Source organism: Strix uralensis, chromosome 18 (assembly GCF_047716275.1).
Source record: "Strix uralensis isolate ZFMK-TIS-50842 chromosome 18, bStrUra1, whole genome shotgun sequence".
Taxonomy (NCBI): Eukaryota; Metazoa; Chordata; class Aves; order Strigiformes; family Strigidae; genus Strix; species Strix uralensis.
Window position 1 is genome coordinate 7,541,598 of NC_133989.1, and position 27,783 is coordinate 7,569,380.

Consider the following 27,783-nt stretch of genomic DNA (forward strand, 5'->3'; position numbering starts at 1 on the left):
AAGTACCTCCAAGGATGACAAAGTCAAACCAACCTACAATATAAATACTGATCTCTGAGTTTTGGTTCCACTCCCACACTACAAATCTTTAACAAAATAGTCCCAGGGTTGGAATACGTTATGCCAGTGCCTCAGGACAACATCATTATGACCCAAGTAACTACACCTATAAAGAATAAACGGCATTCATGATGCTAACTTGAGCAAACTGAAGGAAAGTTAGTTCATTAAGGTCCCTCCCCTGAACTTCCTCCTTCTGTATGAGCTAGTCAGCTCTCTCCTCTTATGGAATCTCTAGACAGAGCGATTCTCCTGCAATAGTAGTTTAAAGTAGAATAAAGTATTTTGTTTTGATTAGAGACAATGAACAATTTTTTGCCTGAATATACAGATCAGAATCCCATTAATGTTAGTGATCTGATGGTTAACTCCTCTCTGCTGAGTTTATATGAAAAAACTCAAAAAGAAGATACGTCCCCTCACTTGAAACCTGCTTAGCGCCTTCAACAATGAGATAATGGAGCCATCAAGAATAGGTACAGTCCCATTTCTATGGTCCCATGACACACATATCTCCCAGGTGAACATCCAGCCCCACATTAACAGAGCATAAACTACATGATACCCTAAACCTCTAGTAACAAAGCAATAAAAAAAAAAAGGGGTTGGACTAGATGGCCTTTAAAGATCCCTTCCAACCCAAATCATTCTATGAACAACCAATCTGGCAGCATCTGTCTAGGAGCACTGAAAGACCTTTAGTGCAGCCAATGAACAGAAGAGATGAAGTGCCCAAGACAGAGAGCTAATTAATCATAGACCCTGTTATGAGCTACAATCCAGTGCAAGTAATCAGGTCTTTGATGTCATCAAAGTATGATCTAGTATGTGTCTGAGACTTGTCAGTATTTCTTCAAGTTGAAGATGGCACGTGAACTGTTTACACTGTTACAGCTGTTTTGGCAGCAGCAACAAGAACCAGCCCCAGATGCTCTTAGGTGCCTATTCCATCATGAATACTTAGCTCACTTATCCCTCAGATCAACATTTTCACTACTACTCCATGAATAGGAATTAGTTGAAAGTACTGCTGTAATTACTTCCACTCCAAACACTTGGGCTGACAGTGATTAGATAATCCAAACAGCAAATCAGGATCTGATGTGCTGAGAGAACAGTAATAGCTGTCATTTGCATAACACCTAAAACTTACAAAGCTCTCTCTCTGAGATCTTCCGAGAAAGCCTAACTCAAAATTTGAGTATCAAACATTAGCATCTACTTCCTATGGTCTCTCCTGAAGATTTCAGCTTCTAACAGCCCATCCAGCAGGTAACAACGTAAAACTCAAGGGAAATAATGTGACTGTTTATGATGTGGATCATCCGAAACCCAGATAGGTGATTCAATATGCACATCCAAGGTCACGTCAAAACAGTTCTATTTTTGGCTCTAAAGATCAGCTGATATAAATCATTACCACAACTGAAGTCAAAGAAGGAGCGACTTCAAAGGAATGATGCAATCTGAGTATTTGGGATTCCTGTTCCCAGTGCTGTGTTTTAGGAACCTGGCAGGATTGCTCAGCCATCCCCATGCTCCTTCTGATGATGGAAATACACTCTGAGGCAAAGGAGCTATTAACCTCAGCTGGAACTGGACAGCATCTGCCTGAGTAAAGTGGAAAAATTTCTTTTGACTTTCCTGAGTTTCATGGTTCAGTTGTGGTTTAGAATACTCTCATGCAGAGAGGGAAACTGAAACCAGAGGCTTGCTGTCCTACGTGATGACCCAAACGCATGGACTGTCCTGGAAAGGGGTGTGGGGAGGGAGACCTGTCAGTCTTCACCACCTCCCAACTGATCAGAAAAGCAAGATAACTAAGAGCTAGATTTCCGAGTGCCTAAAATGTCATTCTTTATACACGAAGCACAAACTATGCCACACAAGAAACAAACATTTGAATTTAGAAACTAAAATTTGCATTTCAGTCCAAAGCAAGTTTACCCCACCCCTCAATACTTTTGTTCAGCAACTGATCTAAAAAACCATCCAGAAATAGACATATTTAGAAATTGGAGGGGGAAGGCTATTTTTCATTTCTCGGGGCAGGAGGTTTAAAACTGGCTATTTTTTAAAGATATGTGGCTTCCACTACGCTATGGCAAAGAAAGCCTATTATACTTCAGGACCCAACAACCCCACCCCTTATTTGTTTGTTATTTAAGAGGGATATAGAGGTCAGAGACAGTAGCACAAAGTCTCATCTGGCAAATTTCTCCTTTGTGAACAAGTGCACCTTCAGGGAAAGCCATCCTATTTTATTCCTGTGTTGTGTTTTTCTGCTCTCTGCCCTAAAACAAAGATTCCAATGAGCTGTATTTACAGGGACACTGAACTCGCTGTCAAATAAACACAAACTTTGCTTTTTTAAAAGCAGTAGCTGAAAGTACTATCATGCAGCTTGGGATGATTACCAGAAAGCCTGAGCTGTTTCTGGGAACTTGCCCTTTGTGACTGTGATAGCCTCTAGAACCAGATAATCTAGTAAAGGCGCAGCACAATACCACAAGAAATTTTTCACAGTATGTTCTGAACTTTTTTTTGGTAGGAATAAAATGCTGCCACTTTATCCAAGGCTGGTAGATAGCCCACTCGCTGAAGCACCTCAGTTGCATATGGAAAATTATTTCAGCATTTTTGCTGAACTTTGCCAGGGAGTCTCCAGTGGACTGGAGTTCCCGGTACAGGGTCCCTTCCAACGGGGAGTTGTTCACACAGGGAATTAACCATCTAGTGCTCAGTGTTTGTATCTTAATTCTTCTGTTTTAAAAAATGCCTTAATAAGTCACTTCTGATTCAAAAGGTGGTTAAGACCCCTGAAATGGAATTCTTAGCCTGAAGGGAATTTGTGAGGAGACTGATCTAGAATTTTGCTTTGCATCTAGAAAAATGAAATATTGCCAAAGGCAGACTGCAGCCCATTCATTTAATTATATTCACTTCTCAGACATGTCTGAAGCAGTAGATCTCCATTCTGTAGCTGTTTCTTCATGAAAAACTGGAGAACTGCTTTCTAGTAAAGAGGTCTGGGTATCAGCAGGTATGATGATGCCTTATGTATCATGTTGAATGGAACTGTGTGACTCTAGTGAAGACCCCACAATCGTTCTGTGACTCCACAAAATGGAGGTACTTAGTTTGAACATATTTCTTTCATAAGGTTATGACTTGCCTCTACTTTTCCAGCCCAGCTTTGCCCCTTGTCCCTTCACCCTCATACTGGCAACTGTGTTCAGCTCTTATTTCATTCTGAAAAAACACAATCTAAGTATAAAACAATTACAAATAGATGGATTACTAGAAAGAACAACATAGCTGTAAATATATCTAACTTGCACTGAAATGTGTTGAGCATGACTTAAATGGTGCATAGAAATGTAGACTGGTTCACTGGCTTTGTAAAATAAGCAGCAAAGTTGTCCACACATTGTCTGTACAGATATCGCTGCACTTGGCAACAAGACAATTTCACTTTCCCAGAATACCCATTTAATGTGAGTGTGTTATGAGTAAGCGATATTGCATTATTCATTGTGATGAGGTTATAATGACTACATAAATCAAAGTTGGTTTACATCAAGCGATCTTCTTCTCTGGGGGACTAAAGAAAATAATCTAGATTTCTCCTTCCCCTGAGAAACACATTTGTGGAGAGATAAACCTCGCTCCTTCCTCTCATTCCGTATACATCTTCAGAAACAATATTTTACACTAAGAAGTCATCCACAGCTGCTAATAGGGAATGAATCTGTAATCTTGTCTCTGTGTCTGTTCAGAATGCACAATATTGCTCAGTATTGCAAAGTTTTTTCATCAAGTTACAAAATCCAGCTTTGGCACTGGCCACAACTTGCTATAAGACCAGTGCACAAAAAGATGCTCAGCAGATCCTTACGAATCTATACACCTTCTTTTACTCTTACACTTACCAATGCAAGTCACAACAGATGCCTACTGCTCTAAAATACGAGGCATTTTAATTAGTCTTTCCTCTTCAAAAACTCTTTTCTTTCTACCCCTTCCCTCCCAACTGGAATTGCATCAACCAGAAGTGGGATTTTTGTTAATGCTTCAGGCTCAGAACTCAAAGCCATTCCTCCATCCTTAGTTTAAAACACCAAACAGCTGGAGCCTACAGATGCATTTCTACTTGGCACACTAGGTAAAAGGCAACTTTGTTCTAAATATTATATTTTCGTTTGGTCCTTCATGATTACATAGGATTCATTCCACAGACAAGATTTACTTACTGCCCAAACATCCTCAGCAACTGAAAGTCTGCTTGCTGTGACCTAGGGCACACTGTCTGATCATGGAAGGGTGGTGAGGAAAATAGTCTAAGCACAGACAGTAAAATGGCTCACCCAAGATTACCTAACAATTTAGTAATGGAGCCTTTGTTTTATTTCATGTCTATACTATGCTCTGTGACAATGGACATTGACAGGGAAACACAGCATTTTACAGGTTTTGCTTGTAACTGGTATATATTAGTCATTGGTTCAGGCAAAGAAATAAAAATGTTCAACAAAAATGCTGCTGGCACAGGTCACCTCTGGCAGATTTCAGGATGGAATGGGCTCATTGAAAGACAAAAAGGGATTTGTTGATACATTCCAACCTGGTAGATTTTTTTTTTTTTTTTTTAAAGGGACATCCAGGAGCTTATCAGAGCCCTTTACAGTAAATCACTGCAACCATCAATAAAGTAGTTTAGAAGCAATGTACCCCTTCAAATTCTTGATGCACTCAGCAGCTGGAAGTCTAAAGTTCAGAGGTATCTTAATTACAGTTCCTGGCCATATGATGAAGCACATTACCAGTGAAATCTCTCTGACAAACAATATTTTGATGGCTTTGGAAGGACACTATGGTTCAGTCCAGATAGGGCAGAGAAGCCACCAGACTTGGGGTGACACCTAAAACTGAATTCTGGACCTCAAGGGGGAGGGAAAGGGCTCCAGGAAGGCAGGACACCCAGGAGGTTGGCACCTGGAACAGAACAGTGACAGCTCCTAATGCCAAATCTCATTAAGACGACCAGGCTGGGATTTAGGACTTGCTTATCCCACATGAGTACCACAAATGTTCTGCAAAGGAGTCATTCCTGCCCCTTCCCTAGTCAGTGCATGGTGCCTTGAACTTGCGTTGGCAGGTGCTCCTTACATGCAACTCACAGGAGACTTGTTGGATGAACTAATGTGTAAATAAATTCTGTTGTGTAATAAACTACACAGGAGATGTAAGGGATAAGCAGTCATGCTGTTTGATGGAATAGAGGGCAATACAGAACTTGACTCCATTTTTTAGTTTCTCTAATGACTGTTTAGAATTTCAGGACCTAAAAGACATTAAAAACAAGACTTCAACCTCCAGTCTACTCTCCCTACAAAAATGACGAGTTGGATGCAGTATCATTAGAAAGAGAGCATTACCAGAAACAGCCTCCCACTTTCAGGCTCTTCTTTATGGACTCACATCCTTCAAAGCACAGGGTTGCTGGTTTGTTGGCGTTTCTTAAAATCACACACAGATAAATTTATAATTCTGGGCTGCGTAAGGCCATTAGAGGAGAGTGCCTCCAAGTGCCAAGAAGCATTTAGAGCAGAAACCCTCCCTTGCTAGTGACAGTTTAAAAAAAAAAAAAAAAAATCAGACTGGAGCTAAGTATCTGATTTGGTTCTTTGAACATCTGCTAAGCTTTATATATGGGCACAGTTAATTCTAGGCATGAAACTGGATAGGAGAAAATCAGCCTAGGACTCTAACTACTGAAAGAAAAAATAGTAAAGGCTTCAATGCCCACTAAAAACTGACTCTGTGCAGCCAGCTCATGCTGGCTGAGCTCTACAGAGTGCAGTTGGATGTGCTGTCCTGCTGGGTCAGGCCATTAGTGCGGTCCACTGAATTAACACAATTTAGTACTGTGTTAGATTCACATAACTGCTGAATAATTTAAAATGACTGTGATGAATTATGATTTGAAATTATTCTTTTTTGTCACTAAGTATCTGATTTGGTTACTTTAATTACATGGGCTATAGGGGGAAAATGGCATTGATACAGCTCATTAACAGTTCACAGAGCTCACTAATTAGTACATCAGATGCAAAGAGACTGCAGAGCACACATGAACTAACCCTGGGAAACAGTCGCTCCCGGCTCCAACAAGAACACAAGCTCACCTGCTAAAGCATGGCAATGCTCTTCTGAACTCAGCCGTCAGAAGGCACAGATGGGACTTGCTCCACGTTTGGAGATGAACTGTACTTGCTCACAAACTTCCAGCAACAGGCTTTGTTTCAGCCCCGCCAAACATACAACCATTTCTAAGAGTTGTATTTCAGAGTTGAACTTGTAATTTTAAGACTACATATAATGAGACAAAAAAAAAGGGCAGAAAGTGCACATGAATTAGGCCTTTATCTCAGGAAATTCTTCAGCAGTAAGCTGCCAGCATCTAAAGCCAGACATGGGAGAAGGGCTTTCTCAGTCTTCAGTCTATGACTTGAACAATTCAGCGGTACCTGTAGTCACTTGCCCACCTGTTAAATTCAGTTAATGATGCTTGTTATGTGCTGCTTGGAGAGCCAAGGATGACAAATGCCCTGCAAGCCCATAACTAGCAGATGGGTATAACTGCCCATTTCTGGCCTGCTGTCATTCTTTGACATTCACCAATTAATTTAACCACAAGCTTCAGAAAGCATCACAGGTTTCCTGTAACAAGTACATTATCTCCCATCCCTACAGATACCCTACAGACACCTCAAGTAAGTCTCTTAGTTCATTATACTGTCCCAACACAAGGTAAACTTTTCTTATTCCTTCCACATTTTTCTTTCAATCCTGACATCAAAGTTATGCAGTTGTAAGTCATTCTCCTAGTCTGTCTGGGGCTTGGATCAGTTTTAAAATCAAAGTGAATCTGCATGAAAGAACAAATAATGCTACCAAGTGAGTCACTGCGAGCTGGACTTCACCAAAATACAGTGCTTAGTTAAGAGTGACAGAATTACAGCCCATTAAATCATAGTAACAAGCACTTCAGCATGGCCTTACAGGATTGCAGCAAATAACTGAAGTCATTTGCCTAGATTGCTAGATGGACTGATGCTCTGTTCAAAGCTGCTGCAGGGAGAAGTCCACAGCAGTCAAAATGCATTTCCCTTCCCAAGCACTTTGGTGCACTGGCTTCAGAGTGATAACCCGCCGTGTATCCTGAATTACCGAAGGCATGTGCACAAAAGCATCCAAGTCAGAGCAGAGAGCCCATGGGGCCTGTGATCAGTAGATGGGCTCCATCCTCGGTATAAACTGATCTTCCTGCACGCAAGAGCTCTGTTGCTCTGCCAGAATTTTTAAAGCTACTGAACAGATGAAACATGTCACCAGTTTGTCCAATATTTTAAAAACAAAATTCATTTGGTTATTTTTTTAGTAAAGGTGTAACTGAGGCTGGGGGGAAGGTTTTGTTTGTTTATTGGTGGTTTTTTTTCTTTTGTTTTGGGTTGGGGGGGATGGACTAATACTGACTTAAAGAAACACAGATTAAAATGAGGATTTCAAAGCCAATATTTTCCTAGTAGACTTCAGCTTTCCACTGCTGCAGTCCTCTTGCATTTGCTCGGGCTAATGTACATGTTAGTTCAAATGGACAAACTCAGCTTCTGTTAATTTCTCATGTCCCAGCTGTGTAGTACTAATTAAAGAAATAGTTCAAGAGTTCATTCACATTTAGGTAGACTCCATCCTCAAGAAAGTATGACTGCTGCATAAAAAATGTCTCTGAAATCTTAGCTGAATACTGTCTTAATTTGCACCACTTCATTTAACAGAGAATAGCCACTTGTATTTTACCATAAGCACTGTGCCAAGAGAATGCCACTCAATAGTATGCAGTTAATTCAGTACAATCAGCTTACATCCATCCTCACTGGTATGGAGATGTTAGTGAGAGCATTAAGAGGAATTTTTCCTTTGCTGACCATAGGGCATTGATAGTTCCCCAGATAAATATTACTTAGTAAGTAAAGGGACAATTTAATCTCCTACATTAACGTTACTGGGGAGAAATACCACTGGTTTTACTGTATTGATATTCTGAATTGAAACAAGTTACGTTATTTTCAGCAAAGGAGAAAAAAAACAAGCCACTATTCATTCCAATAGCTTGAACTTTCACTGGTATTTCCGACAGCACTTGATGAAGTCAGACAAGAAGATAATAGGAACAGTCCATCAACTTCCATGGTATACCTAAAACTACACAAACATCAAATTAAGATGTCAGTCTCAGGTGCAGACTGTTATTTTCTTTCAAGTGTTTCCACAAACACTGAAAAATGTTAATTTATCACTGATCTAACTGCAGGGCAATGCCCATATACACCAGCAGGAGAATTACCTTCACACTGTGTAACGAACTGATGATGAAAAGGCATCAAAATCACAAAAGACTAAATTTCACCTGTTCATAATTGGGTTTTCTTTTCCTTTCACTGCCTTTACAATCATTTCTGGCATACCCTTTCATATGCAGAGCAGCTAGTGAAGGCGCCTCCAGAAACCACACAGACCTTTGTCTAACAATGGAAGAGCTAATAGTGAAAATGCAGAACTGGGACCACAACTGGCAGAAGATGAGGGAAGTGTCTGAGATAAAAGCAGAAGAAAAAGGGTGTTCTGGTCAGGTTTGCATTATACTTGTTAAAATGAAAACTCAGTTTTCAGAACAAGATATCAAATGGGTAAGAACCACTTGTTTACTAGTTAACCCAGTTTATGAAAAAAGGCAAATTTGGAATCTCATTGTTTTGCTTCACAAACTAAGCCCATCTTCCAAAGAATGTGGAAGGTAATTTACCAGAAAACATATGCTGGAAAGCACAAGAAAAGCTGTTCCTGCTCATAAAAAGGGCCACCATCAAAACAGGAATTTCATACTCCAAATCACAATCTGCATAATCTCCCATCTTCTATCTCTTGAATAAAAACTGAAACAGTTCTTAGGCTTGTTTTGAGGGATTTTGGTGGGGGTTTTTGGAACCAAATTAGGCTCTCTTTTGTTTCTCTGCACACAATCCTAAAGGTGTGGTTTGCTTATTTTTAAGATACACAAACCTCCAGATTTCCCAGCTCAGTTTAGAATCATAGTTTGGGCTATGAGTGATACCCAAAACAAACTGAGATGCTGCCACAAAACGAAACTCAGATAGGAAAACCAGTGTGATGAAAACTGGGGGAACAAAGGAAAGATATCAGACCTTTGCTCCTCCATCCTGTTTTCACAAGGCAAAAATTAAGATACCTTAAGAGAAGAAACAAAATGTAATTCCACCATGTGAGTTGCAAAACCTCCTTTTAACTCTTGAATAAAGTGCTAAGCACCCTGGTGCTCTAACACATAGACCACTAGAAGTGAGCAGCTCCGGAGTGACAAGCACTGCTCACTTCCCTCCAACTCCTTTGCTTCGAGGATCTTTGCTTCAATTCCAGAGGTAACCCCATCAAGACACCTGCTGACTTGGCCTCAAATCCCATTAACTTTGTGCCAGAGGAAATCCAAAGGGGACTTGCTCCTGGGCCGATAGACCCAACGCCAGCAGCCAGATGGAGCCGTGTTAGGTCTTGAACAACATGTGCTGGTATTCCTCCCCTTATCAGCTCCAGGATAAAAGCTCAAACTTTCTAAGCAATGTCCTGGATCCTATCCCTGCTGCCACTGACAAGTTCCAAGCAGTAAGAAATCTTAATATCTGTGAATATGTTCCAACATGTTATCTAACAGTTTTCTAAAAATATGAATATCCAATGGACTTATTATCTTGCAGGTTGAAGTTGGTACATAAGAAATCTGTTCAGTTTTTCTGTCTCAATGCTTCCAGACTGAAAGGAGCTGTATAGGTGAACACAAGAGTTTTATTAATAAAGCTGCTTCAAATTTAGATATAAGCAGACAACTTTTCCTTCTCCTCTCCCTCCCCCCCACCATTACATCATTCTTGTTTCCAGTTTTCACAGCTCATACTCTAAAATCCCCATATTAACTTTCTGGCACGCTTATTCAAGCACCAATCTCTTTAACCATATGGTTCTAGTCCTGCAGATTGTCTCTCCCCCATTTTACCTCTCCTCCCACAGGGTTTCACAGAAACAGTGCTATGCAAAACTTGTAAAAGTACATGTCATTTTAAATGTTCAACACCAATCTTCTCAATGAAGTTTCTACAGGAGTCAGTTTAATTAAAATCAAGAACAGAAAACCCTGAAAGGTTCATTTCTTTTCAGCTTTTGACAATCAAAAATTTCCCAAGGTTTAAAAAAAAAAAAAAAAAGCTGAAGTAGACAAGTCCAAAACTTTATACAAAGTTTTTCCAAACTTCTAAGCATGAATCAGAAGTTTTCCCATCCAGTCTTAAAACAAGTGTATGCAGTGTTAATGCCATACTGAGGAACAGGCTATAGAACAAAACTGTTGTATTTTCCCACTTAAACCTAGCAGATGGCCACTGTCCAACATGTAAATTCTCAGGCAATACTCAAATACACAAGAGATTAACATCCTCCTAATTTTAGGTGAATGTTTAATATTATGGTAAAGCATTAATCAAAGTAAGAAGCAGGCACTCCAGAAACCTAAGAATGATTTTTTCATTGAGTTTTTAAATCCAGAAATATTTGAGTAATGTTCACATTACTCCACTTAAGCAAGCATTTCCTAGAAACATGCAACCAGTTACAAAGCTGTGAAGAAGTCAGCTCCCTCCTCTCCCACAAACTGAAGACTAAACTATCACAAATTCCTACTAAAAGGTTGGCCAGGAGAGCCCTAGTTCTGCGCTGGAGGACACCACTTACACACATTCTTTCACGCTGATGTGTTTAAGAGTTTCTGGGCTAGTCAGACCCATCAAGCAAAGCAAATTGACACGCACAGATCTAATTTCTGTCCTCAACAAGGTTAATACTAAAGAGGGAACAACAAGTCTACTGTTGTAGTTTCAGCAGTCACATCTTTCAGAAGAGACCCAGTTACTGTTACCTATTAATTTTTACTTCCCCAACTTCACTGTGATCAGGACTTCACCAAATTTGGTTAACCTGGTTCAAATCAGTGTTAAACAGTGTTCAGAACAGCAGCACCCACACAAACCTCTTCTACTGTATGCCAGTGAGATTGATGGCATCAATGCAGCGGCTTTCAGAAGTACAACTTCTGATTTTTCTCCTTCCCTCCACTCCAAGAAGTCAGGCCCTATGTTCCAGTAACATTCAGCACTTGCATAAGGCCACCCTTGTAATGAGAAATTACTCAATCATGCCCAAGTTGATTTGGGAATCTGCAAAAAAAAAAAACCCAAATTATACTGCCTCATCAGTGAGGGCAAGGACACAGAGGAGAAAAGGTTGAATCCCAACCCACACTGCCCCCAGCACAGCCAGGGAAATGCCCTGCAAAAGGAGCAGTTGGAGTTGGAAGGAAGAGGTCCGGGCTAAGCTTAGTTTATCTGTAGCTCTTTGAATAACCTGGTTACTAGACGTATGGGCAGATGTTTCTCCATCTTTAAGACAGGTGGTGAAAGCCATAATGTAAAACTCCATTCTACATATTTGATCCCAGAAGATCTGGCCCCATCAGAAGATAAGAACAGAAACCCCCCAGGCAGGACGGCAGGGACATGCCAGATGCTGGACAACCCAGTGCTTGGCCATGTCTGAAACCCTGGAGGACAACTGCTGATCTCTGTGTCCTTAGGAAACTCCCATGGGCAGACACAAGTGGTATAAGAATTGCACTTTTGGGCTTCAGCTGCTAAAACCCCACTAGCCCTCACATTGGGTGCTCAAATCTTCTCCTTGGATGCAGCCCAAATTTCCGTGGAGGACCCACTCTAATAGACAGATGAGGCTGATCATTCCTTGCATAACAAGGAGGTGCCTCCAACAGATGGGGTTACAGACAACCCCAAGAGCAGGCTGTGCAGACTGCGGATTTAATTAGAAGTGTTGTTAAACAGATACGACTGCAAGAACGGTTCTGTGCCTCGCCTCATAAGTGCAAAGTGGAAGATACCTCATGAGACAGGATTCTGCAAAAATCTGTTAGCAGCGTTTCCTTTGCCAGACAGAGGTACAAGAAACAGATTGCTAGGTAAAAAAATTCCACTTTACCCCTCTCCTCCTCTCCGTGAGGTTTATTATCTGGCAAACAGATATAGAACTCTCTGAAGAGACCTGCATTTTTAGGAACAGACACTTAGCTGTTAGCACAGCTCCATTAAAGTCAATGGATCCTCCCAAATGAGTGTTTTTAATAGCCTGTAATAATTTGATAGTAATACAAACTTGTGGAGCAGAGTCCCAGACCTCCACATGCAGGAAATACCTTCATAAAATCATGGCAATAATAAAATAAATCAGGCTGCCTGTTAATAATGTCCAATTTTGAGAGTTCTGCACATTATTTTTAGTGTTCAGATTGTTTTTCTGGGTTGTAAACATCCACTGTATCTAGTTAGCAATAGTATACGCTCTAGAAAGATAAATACTTTGTAAGGCTTTTCTAACAACAAACTGCCAGGACTATTTGTTTTAAGTACTTCTGTCATGCAGAAGCAGTGATCTGTGTATATTAATTCAGCAGCATATGCTGTCCCACACTTTTCTGATTTTAATAACCCTGCCTTTTATAAAAGAAAAAACTTCATCCTCTTCTAGAATACAGGTCACCTTAATTTTCATATACAAATTATTTCAGCACTTCCGATTCTGCTTTTAGATATATCTGATCTTTAGTGTTTTCCAGAATCCTTTTTTTTTAACACTTTTTTTTGCTTCATAATGAAAGACAAAACTATGCGAACAACTGTACATTCAATTTTTTAGCCATAATTAATTCCATATTTATTTATATTGGACTATGGCATAGACCTCATAATAAAAGTCTTCAGAATAAAGGCACTTTAAGAGTTTTATTAGCAAGCTAGATAAAGACTGCTTCAGTACTGGAAAGCTGGCGAGAAGAGGGAAGAGCACATGAGAGCACAAACTACTGTAGATGGCTCCACATCTATTTTTAAGCCTTAAAAATTTAAAAGATGCTGTCCATCCTTGCTGTTGGATTTTTCCTGGAAGATTGTTCAGTAACACAGTCTCCTCACATTGCGTAGGCAGAGCTTTGATCCACCTTGTACCACAGCAGGTCAAGCATCACAGTACACAGAAGGAAGCTCACATTTTGATAGACCTGTGATATCAATTAATGAGTTTAAAAGCAATCCTATCTGAGAAATGGGGATACAATGGAAATACCTGCACACAAGCCAGAAGTTTTTAATGGTTGGACTAGATGATCTTCAAGGTCTTTTCCAACCCAGATGATTCTGTGATTCTGTGTTCACAGTAGACAAAGCTTGGGAGAAAGAGTACAGTCGTATTTGTATCATCTCAAAGTATGCTCAGAAAAGTATTCGACCCCTCCTGGGAAGCAGTAACATGTGAGCCACCCCAGCCAAACCCTCTTATCAGCAAGAAGACACCTCGTTTCCAACCAAGCCAGAGAGAATGTTTTTGGAAGCCAGTATTTTCTAGTCAATCAAGTATTGCGCAGAGCCAAACCAGACTCTACGAGGCTTTGCATAGCTATGAATATGTACAACTCCTTAACAGAGACATCTCTGCTCACCACCAGCACATCTCAGCTGGTCCTTTGAGGCACTTCTGTTTGATCAGCACTATTTCGCTTTTAGCTGCAGACAGCTCAAGGCAGTTGCTGTTCATCGAAGAGATTGTTTCCCTCTGACACTAACAGTACTTCATCACTTAATGCAACAAGACACTCCAAACGTGTTACTGGCATACCAGAAACTAGGGGCTGACAGCTAACCCCATGGCATCTTGCTCCAGCAGTCTCCCATACATCAAGAGGCAGGGACAGACCAGATGCCTGCAAACTCTACAGGGTATTCTGAGGGTATTCCGAGGGCAACAGCATCACCCCCAAAGCCCTGCGCGCAGGAGGGCAGCCAGCACCCTCCCGGTGCCACACCATCAGCGCTCCCAAGACTGCTGCCTGTACCCCTGGGTGTACAGGAACACTCCCAGCACTGCTGCCTGTACCCCTGGGGGTACAGGAACATCACCTGCCTTCACCTTGAGCCTCCAGCACTTACTTCTGCCTCCACCTTGACAATGGCAGTAGAGGGTATCCTTAGAGCAGCTTCTGTGCTCCATAATCCTTGCTCAAATTGAAACGTGGCTTCCAGCAAACCTGAGGTTAGGTGTGAACACAGGAAGGGTAAGCTAAGCCGTCACAGCAGGGAGTTCAATAAAAGTGTTAGTCTGCAACCAACACATACTGCTGGGAGCGTCCCACTCCACAAGGAGAGGTGGGCTGGCTGCACCTTAAAGAAGACGATCAAGTGTCCCTTTCCTTTTAAAGCTCTTCAGGCTCACCACAGCATAACAGAGGCCCTCTATTTCAAAGATTTGTTCCTGTTTTGATTTTTGTTATTTGAACACTCAGTTGAACCAGTCCAACCTAAAATGAAAGCTCAAGCATGTTCACAAGCAGTGCACATCCACCCATCCTTAAAATAAAAACTCAAGAACCAGCCTTTTCATTAAGGAGAGGAAACATCTCCCTAATACATTCCCACTCAGAAAGGCCACAACTGCATCACAGAACAAGACATCACTTGAAAATCATAAGCACAAAGTCCCCTTTTTAGGTACAGAGGCCATAAAACAACTCCCCAGTTTCATACATAGATATAAAACAAACAGATGAAAGGTGACTGCAAGTGAAAGCACTCAGTGCAACAGAGTATCTTCTTTCCCAAAACACAGGTCCAGTGGTCACTAGTGGTCACTGATGGAAGCATTGCTCACAGAGCAAAGCTGATTTTTTTTGTTTTAAGGCACTCTGGGAGGTTGTGCTTTTACACTGTCAGCAGTTTTCTACACACAACCTCCTCCGTGTCACTGCTAATGACATAACAGAGGGAGACCATTGGCTGAGGGAATTATTTTTCTCCCTATAAGGATGGAAAGAATCGGGAAGAGTACGCTTTCTTCTGAATATATTTGGCTCTGCGGAAGACACATGTGATACAAATGTTGCTATGGAAACTATTCTATTAAATAATATTAAATTAAATTTACATACTTAAAGTGCGCAAAAACAGTCCAGGTACAAAACTAATTAGCCTAAATTCAATCTTGAAATTACAAACTAGGGCCTACCAGAATTGTCTTTTTTTTAAAAAAAGAGGTTGGTTTTGAGCAAGGTGCTTCTCTGCACCCCTTTCTTTCCAAATGTAGCACCTGCACCCCAGTTATTCAGAAAAGTAATTCCTTGAGATAATTTGTAGATACAAGCTCTGCTCCTAGTTCCCTTGGTGATGGAATTACCATAGCAGTACAGAGAAAAACCCAGGAGCTGAATTCAGTCTAAAAAGACAATGCACTGATTACAGCTGTGCCACCATAATATTGGAATGTATTTTAATAACTCCCACTAACATCTCAGCACACACAGAGTACTGAAATCCTTCTCAATTAAACAGGAGTCCTACATGGGGCTGGAGTAGGCTTGTCCTTCCTAATGTTTTCACAGTATGGGAAAGTTCTTTGAAAGTTAGTTATTTTAAGGTCTAAAGTATTTTTTTCCCTTCCCACCTCCAGCTCCTGTGTGTCCAACAGCCCTCTCCAACACAGCTACCTGAAAACAAGCTGTTTGCATCATTCCTTCCCCTCTGAAGAAGCCAAGCTCATATTAGCCACCGAGTAAGACTGGATTCAAGCTCTTGTTAAAGCCAGGCAGCAGCCCCAGGTGCTCAGCCAGCTTCAGTACCAGCCGTGCACTTACACACCTGCAGCAAGGAGGAAAATGCACAAAGGAGAAAGGACACGTTTCAGCAAGGGCTGCATGCTGAGAAGTGGGTGCTGACAGTTGCCCTGCTATCGCAAGCCACACAAGCTTGTCCTGCATTTAAAGAACCCGGGTTAATCATAATTATCCATTTCTACTTGGGTGTTGTGAATCCGGGCACTGGGCTTTTAAGCAGCTTATAGAAAATGCCAGTTACGGGAAGAAATCTGCAGTCATGATTCAACCGTCTGTTTTTAAGTCGTGGGCCAATACTCTAAACTGAAAACTAGAAGGAGGGAAAAGCATTACTGCTGATGAAACTACTTATTTCCAAACGAATGGAGCATCAAGATTTGAATAGGTCGCCTCTCCCTCATAGCACAGGCCTCCGCCACCAGACCTAGAGCAGTGACAGCCAGATCACAGCAGCTACTACCTTCCCTCCTAACGTCCTCCGCAGCACGGGAAAGCCGTCGGGACAGCACGCCCAGAGCCAAGGGCAGCTTAGGGCAACAAACTTGGGGCTCTTCATTTTAACAAATCTATGGCCATGGGAACCCTCTGGGACTTTGCTTGGACTTATTCAGAAAAGCACTGTCCATCACCCCTTTCACACTTTCAGCTGTTGATAAGGATACAAATCTTTGGAATTAGAAAGAATGAGATCAAATAACATTTGTTCCATTTCCATGGACTCAGTGTCGTTCTCCATTTCTCCCTCTGTTTCTGCATGAAGCTGTCAAAGGCACTTCTACTGAGAGGGCACTGAACACTTCCTCCCCACCACCACCCTCAAAGTGTTTTGGAAAGCCTTAATAAAGGCAAGGCAGAGGCATTAACAGAATTTACATCTATCTCAGAGTTAGATGCGCCTTTATTAACGTGCCCATTGGGTTTCACTGTTACAGTATGAAAAGATGTGTCAAAGTTTAATCCTACTCTTCATTTATGCTGGAGCAAACTGAATACTAATACACATCCAGTAATGAAAGGATAATTATGATACACTAATTCTGCCAAATTTACTACAAGTTCTCTCATAATGACGTTATCTCCATCTGTCACAGAATCATGCGGTTCTTCAAGAATGAACTATGCCTGCAAGTCCAGGTACAAGAAAAATAGCCTGCTGGAATAGTTTAAAATGCTTTCCAGGTTCCAAACAACTCAGGGAGATGCGAGTCACCAAAACTGTAGAGAAGCCATTGAACATGGATACAGCAAGAGAATGAAACTGTAATTGTAATGAGACAGCAAAAGCTTTCAGATGACTGCACATACACCCCCATAATAAATCTTGATGCAAAACTCACGCTATGAACAATTCAGAATTGCCAACCCATCAGTTTTCAGTAAACACCAGAAATGAGTTCCTTTCCTGTCCTGAGAGGCAGATGTATCAATTAAAACATTTTATATACCCGAAGCCTCCCTCCAGTTTGCATCCCCCTTAAGCCACGCTGGCTGCCCAAGGGAGGCAGGAGCTGTGGAGCACACGGGTCCCATCCCTGGAGCGGCTCTGTAGCTTGCTCAGGGGAGCAGCACCAGCAGCCCCTGAACCGCAGGAACAGACCATGATTTAAGGGAGAATATGCCAAACCAGGTACAGTGGGGAACTGGCCTGCCACCACTGCCTATCTAGTACCTACAACCGAAACTAGGCACACGCCATGGTAGTAAAAGAACAGCCTTAAAATAAGTTTAAAATTAAGTAAGGAGCTAAAGGGGGCTTCTTGGATTGTCATTTTGTGCAACTCCATGAACTTAAAAGCCCTAAAGATATCACAAGGTCTTCACCTGTCCCACACAAGACCTTAAAGCCCTGATTTGAAGCAGCCCCCTCCCAGGAACCCCAGGTCTTCAGCAGCTGCCGACCGCTCTCAGCCCTCCCCGCTGCCCGGAGCTCCCCCGCACCCCCCGACCCTCAGTCCCGGGGGCACAGGCACCCCCAGCTCCCGTCCTCCTCGCCGGTAGCCAGCGCCCCCCGCGCTCCCTTCCGCGGTAGCTCCGGCCCAAAGTTGGCGGCGGCTGCCCGGCCCCGGGCGCTCCCGGAGCTCAGCAGGAAGGGCAGAGCCGGAGGGGGAGGCAGCGCAGCCTTCCGGGCAGGCAGCATCCCCATCTCCCCCCCGGAGAGAGAAAAGAGGTTTCTATATATATATGTATATATGTAATGAATAGATATATGCGCATTTGGGTGCCTTTATTCTTCTTCTCCCCCTCCTCCCAATTTTTTTGTTTCGTGTCTCCCCAGCGGAGACACCCACTGAGCTCAGTTTGCAAAAAGAGGAAGACAAAGGAGTGGAAGGAAAAAAAAATAATAAATAAAACCATAAAAAGCCCAGAGGCAGGTGCCCCTCGGGGAGCCCGGGAGGGGCTCAGCACTCACCCCCAGCCGCCTGCTCCGGATGCGCACGTAGCCCTGCTTCACGATGTCGTTGAAATTGGAGGCCATCCTTCCCCGGGAAAGTTGGCGGCGGCCGGCGCCGCTCAGCCCGCCCGCATGGCGCGCAGCAGCCTCGGCAGCCGCGCCCCGCTCCGCACCGCCCCGCGCAGCGCCCGGGCCCCGCGGCGGGCCGGGCCGGGGGAAGGGCTGCGGCAGCGCCCGCCCCCTCGCACCCCCCGGGCGGTTGCGGCCCTCGCTCCCCAAAGTCAGTTGTGAGGCGTCAAACGCTGCGAGGTGCCCCCAGCCCCCCCCGGCACGGCTGCGCACCCCGCGCTGCGCCCCGCCTGCCCCAGCCGCAGGTGGGTCGGCAGGGAATAAATAATCAGCTCTGCGCCCTCGTGCTGAGGCGACGTGGCTCAGACCTGTGGTTTTCCCCAGGAAAGTGGGTTTCCCAGAAAGTCTTTCAGATGCCTGAACGCCTGCCAAGTGGCGCAGCTCCAGCACCTCCTTCTAAAGGCTGGTAACCTGAGCTGTTGTCCTCCGGTGCACTTCGTGTCGTGGAAATGTCACACGAGCATATGCTGCATTTTCTAGGCAATGTACGGTTGCAGCAAGGAAAGACTTTGCCTGGCGCTGGGCCCCGGGGTTGCCTTCTGCATCCCCTGAGTTCTCCCTTTCCAAGAGCGTGCAAGCGGTGCCAAGCACGCCAGCGAGCCCAGGAGAGGGGCTCCAGCCACTCCGCTTGCTCTACACGGGTTACCTGTGAGTGGGACGCTATAAATACCGTGTCCTGGAAAGGGGGACTGTTCATCTCTTCATAACATCTTTTAATAGCATTAGAAATACAGGCAGTCTGAGGACGTCAGCCAGATAGATGACTTTGACTTTGAGAATTATCACGCCATGGAAATTACAAACGGGGCAGCAAGGAGGAAGGCAGAACAGCGAATCACCAAGGAGCATGAAAGGGAGAGCGCCTGGCAGCTGTGCCGAGCGCAGGGCGATGTGGAAGTGATGCCCATCTTTATTTAGTTATTCAATGACTGCAGAAGCTCACCTATGACAAAAACTGACCCCTTTCTGGTTTAAATATGTAGCTCCATCATTTTAGGAGCAGCCAGAAATGATGCTGGTTTCTCTGCTGTGGTAACAGCGTGGTGCTTTCAGTTCCTGCTTGAAGAGGTGATTATGCTTTGCAAGGCTTTACAAAATATTAATTGATGGAGTGGATTACAGAGATAGAGTGTAAGACTCTCTAGCTGAAGGGCTAATTCACTTAGGATGAAGGAGACAAGTCTGCAGCCCTTGCCTCAGATTCTACTTTATTATTTTACACTTCCCTCTCCTTTTCAATGAGCTATTTTACAGAATACATAAAATAGAACAGCTTCAGCTAGAAACAACAAAATCTTCCACACTCATGCACCAGAATACCCCAGAAATAAGACAAATATTCTGAGACAAGTCCATCCACTGGGATAATATGACCCTAAATCAACACAGAAGGTGCATATTACAAAGCATTGGTTCCTCTGCAAAATTGCCAAGTAAGGTGTTTTTGTTAAATATATTGTAGAGGCCCGACAACACTGTTAACACCAGTTCCATAGTACCATTTGTTAGATTTCATTGCTGGTCGAAATCTAGAAAAGTTAAGACACCCAGCCTGCTTCATCTTGTATAGAAGTGTGCATTCAGCACAGAAACATATTTCACAATCTCAAGCACCATAAAAATACTAATGCTGGAAGCATCAAGTATATTCTAAACCCAGAAAAAAAAACAGAGCGCGCTTATTTTGGTTTCAAAGACATTTGTAGCAGGAAACAAATTACAGAGCCACTTTAGATGTCTTTTCAACAAGTTTAGACGTTTCTTCTAATCCCTTCCAGTATCTGTAAACACATACTGCTGATTTCATTACCCACCAGCATATTCTTGCAGGTAAACACATTCCTAAGAGCTTTGCTAAGTAAAGGTGGATTTAAGCCTGTGCTTATTCTTTGATGAATTAGGATATTAGCGTCCACTTACATTTTGACTTTGAACAACATAAATCCCTTACACTTGCTATGGTTCAAAGAGAAAATGCATTTTAATTCCCATGTGTGCAATATGTTCCAAGAATGTGCCAGAAAATCTCATTGTTCAGGTTTTCAGCCCAATACTATCACTAGAAAAAAACTTGTTTACCAGGTGCTCAATACTGATGCAAATGTGTGCTCTCATTGTTTTGACAGGAGTCCTTCTTTCCTTTCCCTAGGGGTCTATTGACCATTTGCACTCCTATAAGGAAATGCTGCACATGTTTATCTATATTCAAAACTGTACGAAACCTTTTTAATAAGCTTTCATTGAAACTCAAATTCTTTTCCTTTTAATGACAATGTTATTGCTATTATTTCTTATGAAGATAAGAGTCAAGGGTCACTTTGAAGTACTAGCCTGCTGTTAATAATTTAAGTGGATTATTGTTATATTCTAATCTCATAATAACTACCATTGTATTGCCCTACAATGAGCTCATTTGCTTTTAGGGCTCTGGAAACAGAAATCACTGTTATGCATTTTAACTGAAAATGAAGGTATCAGGTTTTTTTAAAATGCCATACTGACATTTTAAAAAGAAGTTACATTCACCTTGTACTTGCAGCATGTCATCCCCTGTGTCCATGATATTATTTCATCACAAACTACAGGTGAAATTTGACAAACATCTCTGAGACTTACCAAGTTAAAGAATAAGAACACTGTGGAGGCCATTTTAAGGAAGCAATATTTTCTGTGGAAGTTATTTCCTTGAACAGATGGAGCTGGTACTAGTCAAGCATTTCCTGACAAAAAAGTTTCTCATTTGATCACCCTGAAATGATTTTCTGGAAATGTATAACATGCATCAATATTTTTTTATGAAAAGCTCCCATAACATTTTGTCTCCATAAGTTCAAGATACCAACATTTTTCCACTACTGTTTTGATTTTTCAGAGTAGCTTGGAAATGTTAATGTCACAACGAAGTGTTCTGACCTTACCAAGTACTTTGAGGTTACTGGAATGCAATATTTCAAACACAGTATCTCCATGAAAAGCTTTTTGGCATTCCTACGCCTAATTTTCTTTTGGTGTGAGATAAATTTTTGACATTTCATTCTGATTTTTGCAATAGAAATTCTGAATTTGGACTAGCTCTAGCTGCAAGGAAATGCAACAGATAATGAGCAAATAAAAGAGTGTCATTCCTAAAAAAAGTGGTGTTTTTTCCTATGCTGTTACAAACCTTGAAATCCCTTATTCTCCTTTTGCAAAGCCAAACTTGTAGTGCTGCCTTGGATCATTAGGCCAGCCATATTTAATTTTGGAAAAAGAAGTAGTTTATTCTGAACTTACTTCTTTCACAATGCAGAGATTTGTCTAGTTTTGCCTTATAATTGTGACTTGTTCTACCACTGGTGCTAATGCAAAACCATACACTGGATCCACAGTACAAAACCACTCAGAAATTCTCTTCCTTCACCATTTATGTATCATTGTGCTAACTGATTTTGAATGAATGAATTCTGCAGAAATTAAGATTTCTCAGATACTTTTCTCTGCTGTTAAATCTTCTTCTGTGTCTTTGTTTCTAATATGCCAGGAAGACTGCCTGTGCAATGGCTATCACTGCCAAGCTTCAGGCAGAGGAGTAGTGTGCTGGGTCACAGAATTTAGAAAACCTTCATAAAATTTGGGCTGGCCTTTTGAGGTAGCTTTCCTGGTGAAGTGAGGGCAGGACCCTTGATTAAAACATCCTCATTTGCTCCAGGGATTTTTGAATACATTAGGTATAAAGCTGCATTAGTGAAATGCACACATAACTTATTGGCAGAATTACTATGCAGATGGCAGTCAGTGCCAAAACATGAAAATTCATGAGACTGAACAGTTAACTTAAAAAAAAAACCCTACCATAACAGAATGTAGGCATATAGCTACTTGCACAGTAAACAGGAAAGTGCCTGCCAGCATAAGCCACTGGTAATCAATATTTAATGAAAATAAATAATCTATTAACCAGGCTAACATGTCGTTTTGCAGAGTAATATTGCAATATCAGGCACTGAAATTACCTTGCCACTGCACGATTCATTCAAATACTTTTGCTCCATGTAGACAAAGGTGGTGAGAGGCAGAGAAGATAGTGGAGGGGGGAGAAGGAGCAAATGAAATGCATCTTTTTACTGGAAACTCTGGTTCTGATTGTAATATTTTGTCCCTAACAAAATTACTGTCAACACAGTGGATGTTAAGATAGAAATAAATATATGCTGACTGAATCTGCAAGCAAAGTGAATCCAGGGTAACATTAGCTATTGAAAAACTCAACATTCGTTTTGCTTGCTTTGTATTTCTGTGACAGTTACAAGCATTTAAGCAACTTTTTCATCCTCGCTCTCCTGAAGACATACATCAAGGGACCTTTCTGCATCCGCAGAACATGGCTGGAGGGATTAAGCAGGACTGAGTGGTGGGTCACAAGGTCACCATCCATCCTCCCTTTTCCTATAGGTAATTTATCAGAGTCTGCAGTGTATCAAAGTGCAGCTCTGAGACCGGCAGCTCGCTCTGATCTTTGGCTATGGCAGAGCTGAAGTGATATAGCCTGTGCAATTGCAGCCTCCCTGACAGCCTGTTTGATATTTCCCGTCTGAGAGAGCACAAGAACATTAATCCCAGAGTAGGTCCCAAAATATGTGACTGTAGTCTTTATCAAGCCGTGAGTAGGCAATGCAGCAGTGCCAAAGACTCAGATCGCAGCAACAGTTGAATTTGGATTACGCCGTGTGCATATGAGAGACTCATTCACATTTGTCTGCATGCTTGGACTTAACTGTGCTGCTTGCATAGGTGGATTTCACTGCACCACATACGTGGTTGTCACTGGGTCTGGCCCAGCTAAACCCTCCAGCACACTGAATAATTCCTCCAAGATATCCTTCAAACCAGGACCTACCACCACTGATGATAAAATCAGTATCTTCCAGGATAAGGCAGCATTCTCCAAGGCAGTGAAGACAAGCCTGCTAAAGGGTATCTGGAGACTCGAATTGTCAACATCGAGCTGTGAGATTTAGCAGACAAAGTTGTAGGACTCATACCATAAATGGATGTTTTGCCTATTGTATGCTCACAAAGGAACTTGACTGGGAAAATATTAATGATACCCAGGGAAATATTTAAGCCAGGGCCTATATTTAATTGTATCTGAATTTTTTAAGAAGGACATTCTGTAAGAACAGAAACTTTGTCTCTGGTAACGTTGTCTAGGAAGAGGGTTTGGGGTTACTACTAGCATTCAGGCTGCACTATGCCTCATCACTGCTGTAACAGGATGCTGGTTGCTATTACAATGTGTTTAAATAAATATTTTACTATTATTACGCTGCAAAAAAGCATCAGCTAAGTTTCAATTGAAACCCAAATATTAAGGGTTTCACTTGAAAATTCAGATAGAAGCTTCTTTACATTACATCACAATTTAAAACATAAGAAGTTGTTTCTAGATTAGACTTCAATGCATATATTTATAAATATTCCAATACTGATTGATTCCAGTGAAATTTATTTTCTGCTGTTTTGCCCTAAATACTCATTACTGGGGCACTGTCAAGCTAATTTGATGTCTGTGTTAACAATGTGTCTACAAGGCAAATTCTTATCTTGACTCAGTGCATATTTAAGCATTTATTGCTGCATGTCTACTGAAAATTTACGCCTGAAAGTTTTTTGATCTTTTTGTTGCTGTTAAATGAGTTAGAAAAAAGTATGTATTTTAATTATAGTATTTGCAAATGGCATTTGGAAAAGATATCAAATAGTGTCAGTTTACAATGCAGAGTTTGGTATTATGTGCTGCCTTATATAATCAGTAGATTTGGGGCCTGGATTTTAACATTTCATTGTGCAGTTGCAAGGTTAAATTTGCATGAGCATTTACCAGAACTGGGCAGCTGAATAAAACGAATGAATATGAAAACGAACACCATTCCCCATAGCAGCATGACTTGCAGAGGAAAAGCAGAAGCTCTCACAACGCCCTGCACCCTGGAGCTATTGAACAGGGAAGGCACGAAGGGTGGATTTTGCTCTCCATGTCACTCTCCCAACATATCAATCCCTTTGTATGGAGGTGGTGCACAAAGAGTTGTGCTTTGTAATGCAACTAAAAGGCTAAAGCAAGTTATTTTCCTTTAGAAGCAAGACAAATTACTAGGAAAGAATGATGACTGAATCATAGTATGTTCACTCCAAACTCTCAGAAAAGATAGCTAACTGAAAAGATGTACTTTCTGACTCTCCTTAGCTAGAGCTGAAACAAAAGACTGCATCAATCACCCCCCTGCACGTGCAATTGGAAACATTTGGTTCCTGTGTGAAAACCTGCATGTCACTTTTTTGAAAAGGCAGCCCAAATTTACAGATGTTCTTTGCTAACTTTGAAGGTGAAAATTCAAAACAGCCATTATAAAACAAAGACTGACTCAAATAAGGCAGACACCAGGACAGCAAGTCATTCTCTTTATGGCATGCAAACAAATCTGGAATTTGTATTTCAGCATTGAACTAAAAATATTTGGAACACTTTCAGAGAGGTAAGCACTCTGCTCAAGAAGTGATCAGAACTAGTTGCATGACGCCATAACAACATGTAGCAAAAAGCTCTGTAGAATATAAATTTTGTAAACTTCTGCTAACTGCCCAGAAACTGCAGGTACCTTAAATTGAGTCACTTGTGACCTTTCTTTGTGAGACACCATTTATTAATCGTATTTGCATTGACAATGAAGTCTTACGGAAGATTTAAGGGGACTTGTTTGGGTTCAGCCACAGTGCTTCCTAGTCTCTTGCTAATCAGCAAGTCTGGTATACCAATGGGAAAGGACTCTCGAAGGCTAAATGATTTCTCAGATTTCCCAGAGTCATGGTCAGAAATAGCATGAGAATTCATTCCACGTGTTTACACCTCCCAAGGGCTGTAAATATTGCTGTTGTTCAATATTTTGAGATACAGATTCCTGCACAGGCCTAGATTGTCTAAAGCAGGAAAAGTTTGCCCAGTTCAATTTCATGTCAGGTCCCTCAAAAGCAATGCCAAAAGAGTCAGGGTTTTTGACTGCAGAATGTATCAGTAAAAATGTTTGTTTACTATTACCCAAAGTTTGACAAGTTTTCTAACAACTGAACATCTGGCTGTATTGGGTGGAATTTACAGACCTTTCTCATGCAGCTACTTCCCTGAGGAACTGAGAAGAATGACTTAATGCCCAATTATCCTTGATTTTCATGCAATTTACACAGAAAATATTGTAAATTGCATCTCTCATGTAAATTATTTCAAATGAGTATTCATTAACACAGGTGACTTTGCTTGCCAAGGCTCAGCTGGCTCTGGGGACTCATCAGTTGTCCTAAATGGTGGATACACACACTGATTAGCAGGAACAGAGAGGGGGAGAAAAGCACAAGCATAAATATACAAAGAGCACTCATTCATAAACAAAACCAACAGACAACTTGAGAAACATGCACTGCCCAACATTAACAAGTCTTGTCAGCAGTGCCTTTGTTTCCTTACTGATATTTAAATGTTAGATTAATTCAAATTTAACTTTGTCATTATTTGTGGCCAGACACATCTATCTCACTTTATGTTAACATTCTTTCAATACGTAGTTTACAACACATTTAAAATGTTAAATGAATATTAATAATATGTGAATTTGGGTGGTAAAAAGCACTAAGCTAAAAAGGTATAAGTTATAAAACGTAGTGCTGAAGAATTACTAACACAATGCACAACCCGTGTACTCTATAGCCCCTAACAAACCTTTTGCTGAAACTTCCATCGTTGTATTAAAACTTTATAATATCTTTATATATGGGACTCTTATGTGTTACTTAAGCTAACTCAGATGACCCTTCAAAACACACTACCACGCAGTGTCACGACCCCTCCAGCTCTCACGTGCCAGAACAGAAACCTTTGGTGGCGAGATGGTGAGGAACAGCAGCCCAAGGCGCATCCAGCCCAGTTCCTTCGCACAGTAAGTATCTGAATATGAGTATGTCGTCTGTGCACTTCATGCTACTTTTTTAGTTTTGATCATTCTTTGACATATGTACAAATCCAAACCACAATTTTCCTTTAAATAGGTTATACAGATTTTTTCTTTGAAAGATTAACTAATGTGAATTGCTATACAGCACGGGTCGTTTGGGTGCATGCAGTTCCCTGCTATTTTGTGCCTCAGCCAGTGACCAGCCATCCTGATAATTATCTACTCAGCTTTGCATTGATCTTTTCCCATGCATTTTAGCAAACAACAGGAAATTGGATAGAAGGACTCCATGTACAATTTATGAACAAACTGAAGTCCTGAAGTACTGAAATTCAAATTGTGGTCACTTGGGGTGAGTCTTCATGAATTTATACACTCAAGCTCAAAGAGCCTTCTCTTTCAAAACAAACTATGGCCAAAAGAATGGGGGGAAAGTATTTTTAAAATTGTAACTAATCTCGCTGTAACAATATTACCTGTCCCTTTTTGATTGCCAGTGCTTGAAGCAGGAGTGAAAAACTGGCAGTATGCCCTTCTCTTGGCCCTACTGCAGAACTTCTGGGCACCACTTTCATGCTTCAGAAATCACTTGTGTGCATTGGGCTTTTCAGAAGAGCTTAAGGAAGCCCAACTCTTAATGAATTTTCAGTGGGGTTTGGATGCCTACGTCTGTCAGGTTCCTCTGAGAGCCTGTTTATTGCATTTTGAAGGAGGCTTTTGCAACGTACATGAGGAGCATTCAAAATTTTCCCATTCCACTCTGGACTTGGGAGGTTTTAGGCAGGGCCATAAGGCGCAATCAACAGGGCAAGAAGCAAACCTGCTCCAGAGATGTGTACATCTCTGGGGCTCCTGGCAGTAGTGAAGGCACACGCCTACCAGGAAGCTTAATTGTCCTTAAAGTAGGTGCCGCCGTCCCCTCACCTTTTCCCTGCCTCCCTCTGGGGAGTTTGGCCTTCACTTGGGTTAGATGTGGGGAAGGGTTCATTTCTCTCCTGCAAATCTCTTCTCAGTAATTTTTGACCATGAGCACTAAAATGCTACAGCCCTGACTCATCAAGAGCCTTAACTGTGAACCTAATCTAAAGCAGTTCCATAGTGACGTTATAAATTAATGGTCTTACTCATGTAATAACGTTTGTGATGTACTCTGGCAATGGCTGTTCCAGGGCCTCATTCCTTGAATGACAGATGAGTAATTCTGAGGCCTCTGTTTCACTCTCTATCAATAACATCAGTTTTGAGGGTTTTTTTCTGGAGAAACTGGTGTCTGCTCATTGTAACTTTATTATGAGCTTTTAGTTGGAGTCTCAGTAAATCTAAACTAGCAGAATTTCATTCCCTTCAGCTGAATGTTGCCAGTTTGC

The 27,783-nt window shown here is 41.7% G+C and overlaps 1 protein-coding gene across 6 annotated transcripts in view; it reads right to left on the reverse strand.

Moving 5' to 3' along the window:
• Positions 1-18,500, reverse strand: part of DOK5 (docking protein 5) — a 43,670-nt gene extending 25,170 nt beyond the window's left edge. For all 6 annotated transcript variants that reach the window (XM_074888057.1, XM_074888054.1, XM_074888058.1 and 3 more), the window contains exon 1: positions 18,324-18,500. In XM_074888057.1, the coding sequence (XP_074744158.1) occupies positions 18,324-18,389 (66 nt within the window). In that variant the 5' untranslated portion in view covers positions 18,390-18,500. The remainder of the gene's footprint in view (positions 1-18,323) is intronic.
• Between the last annotated feature and the right edge of the window lie 9,283 nt (positions 18,501-27,783).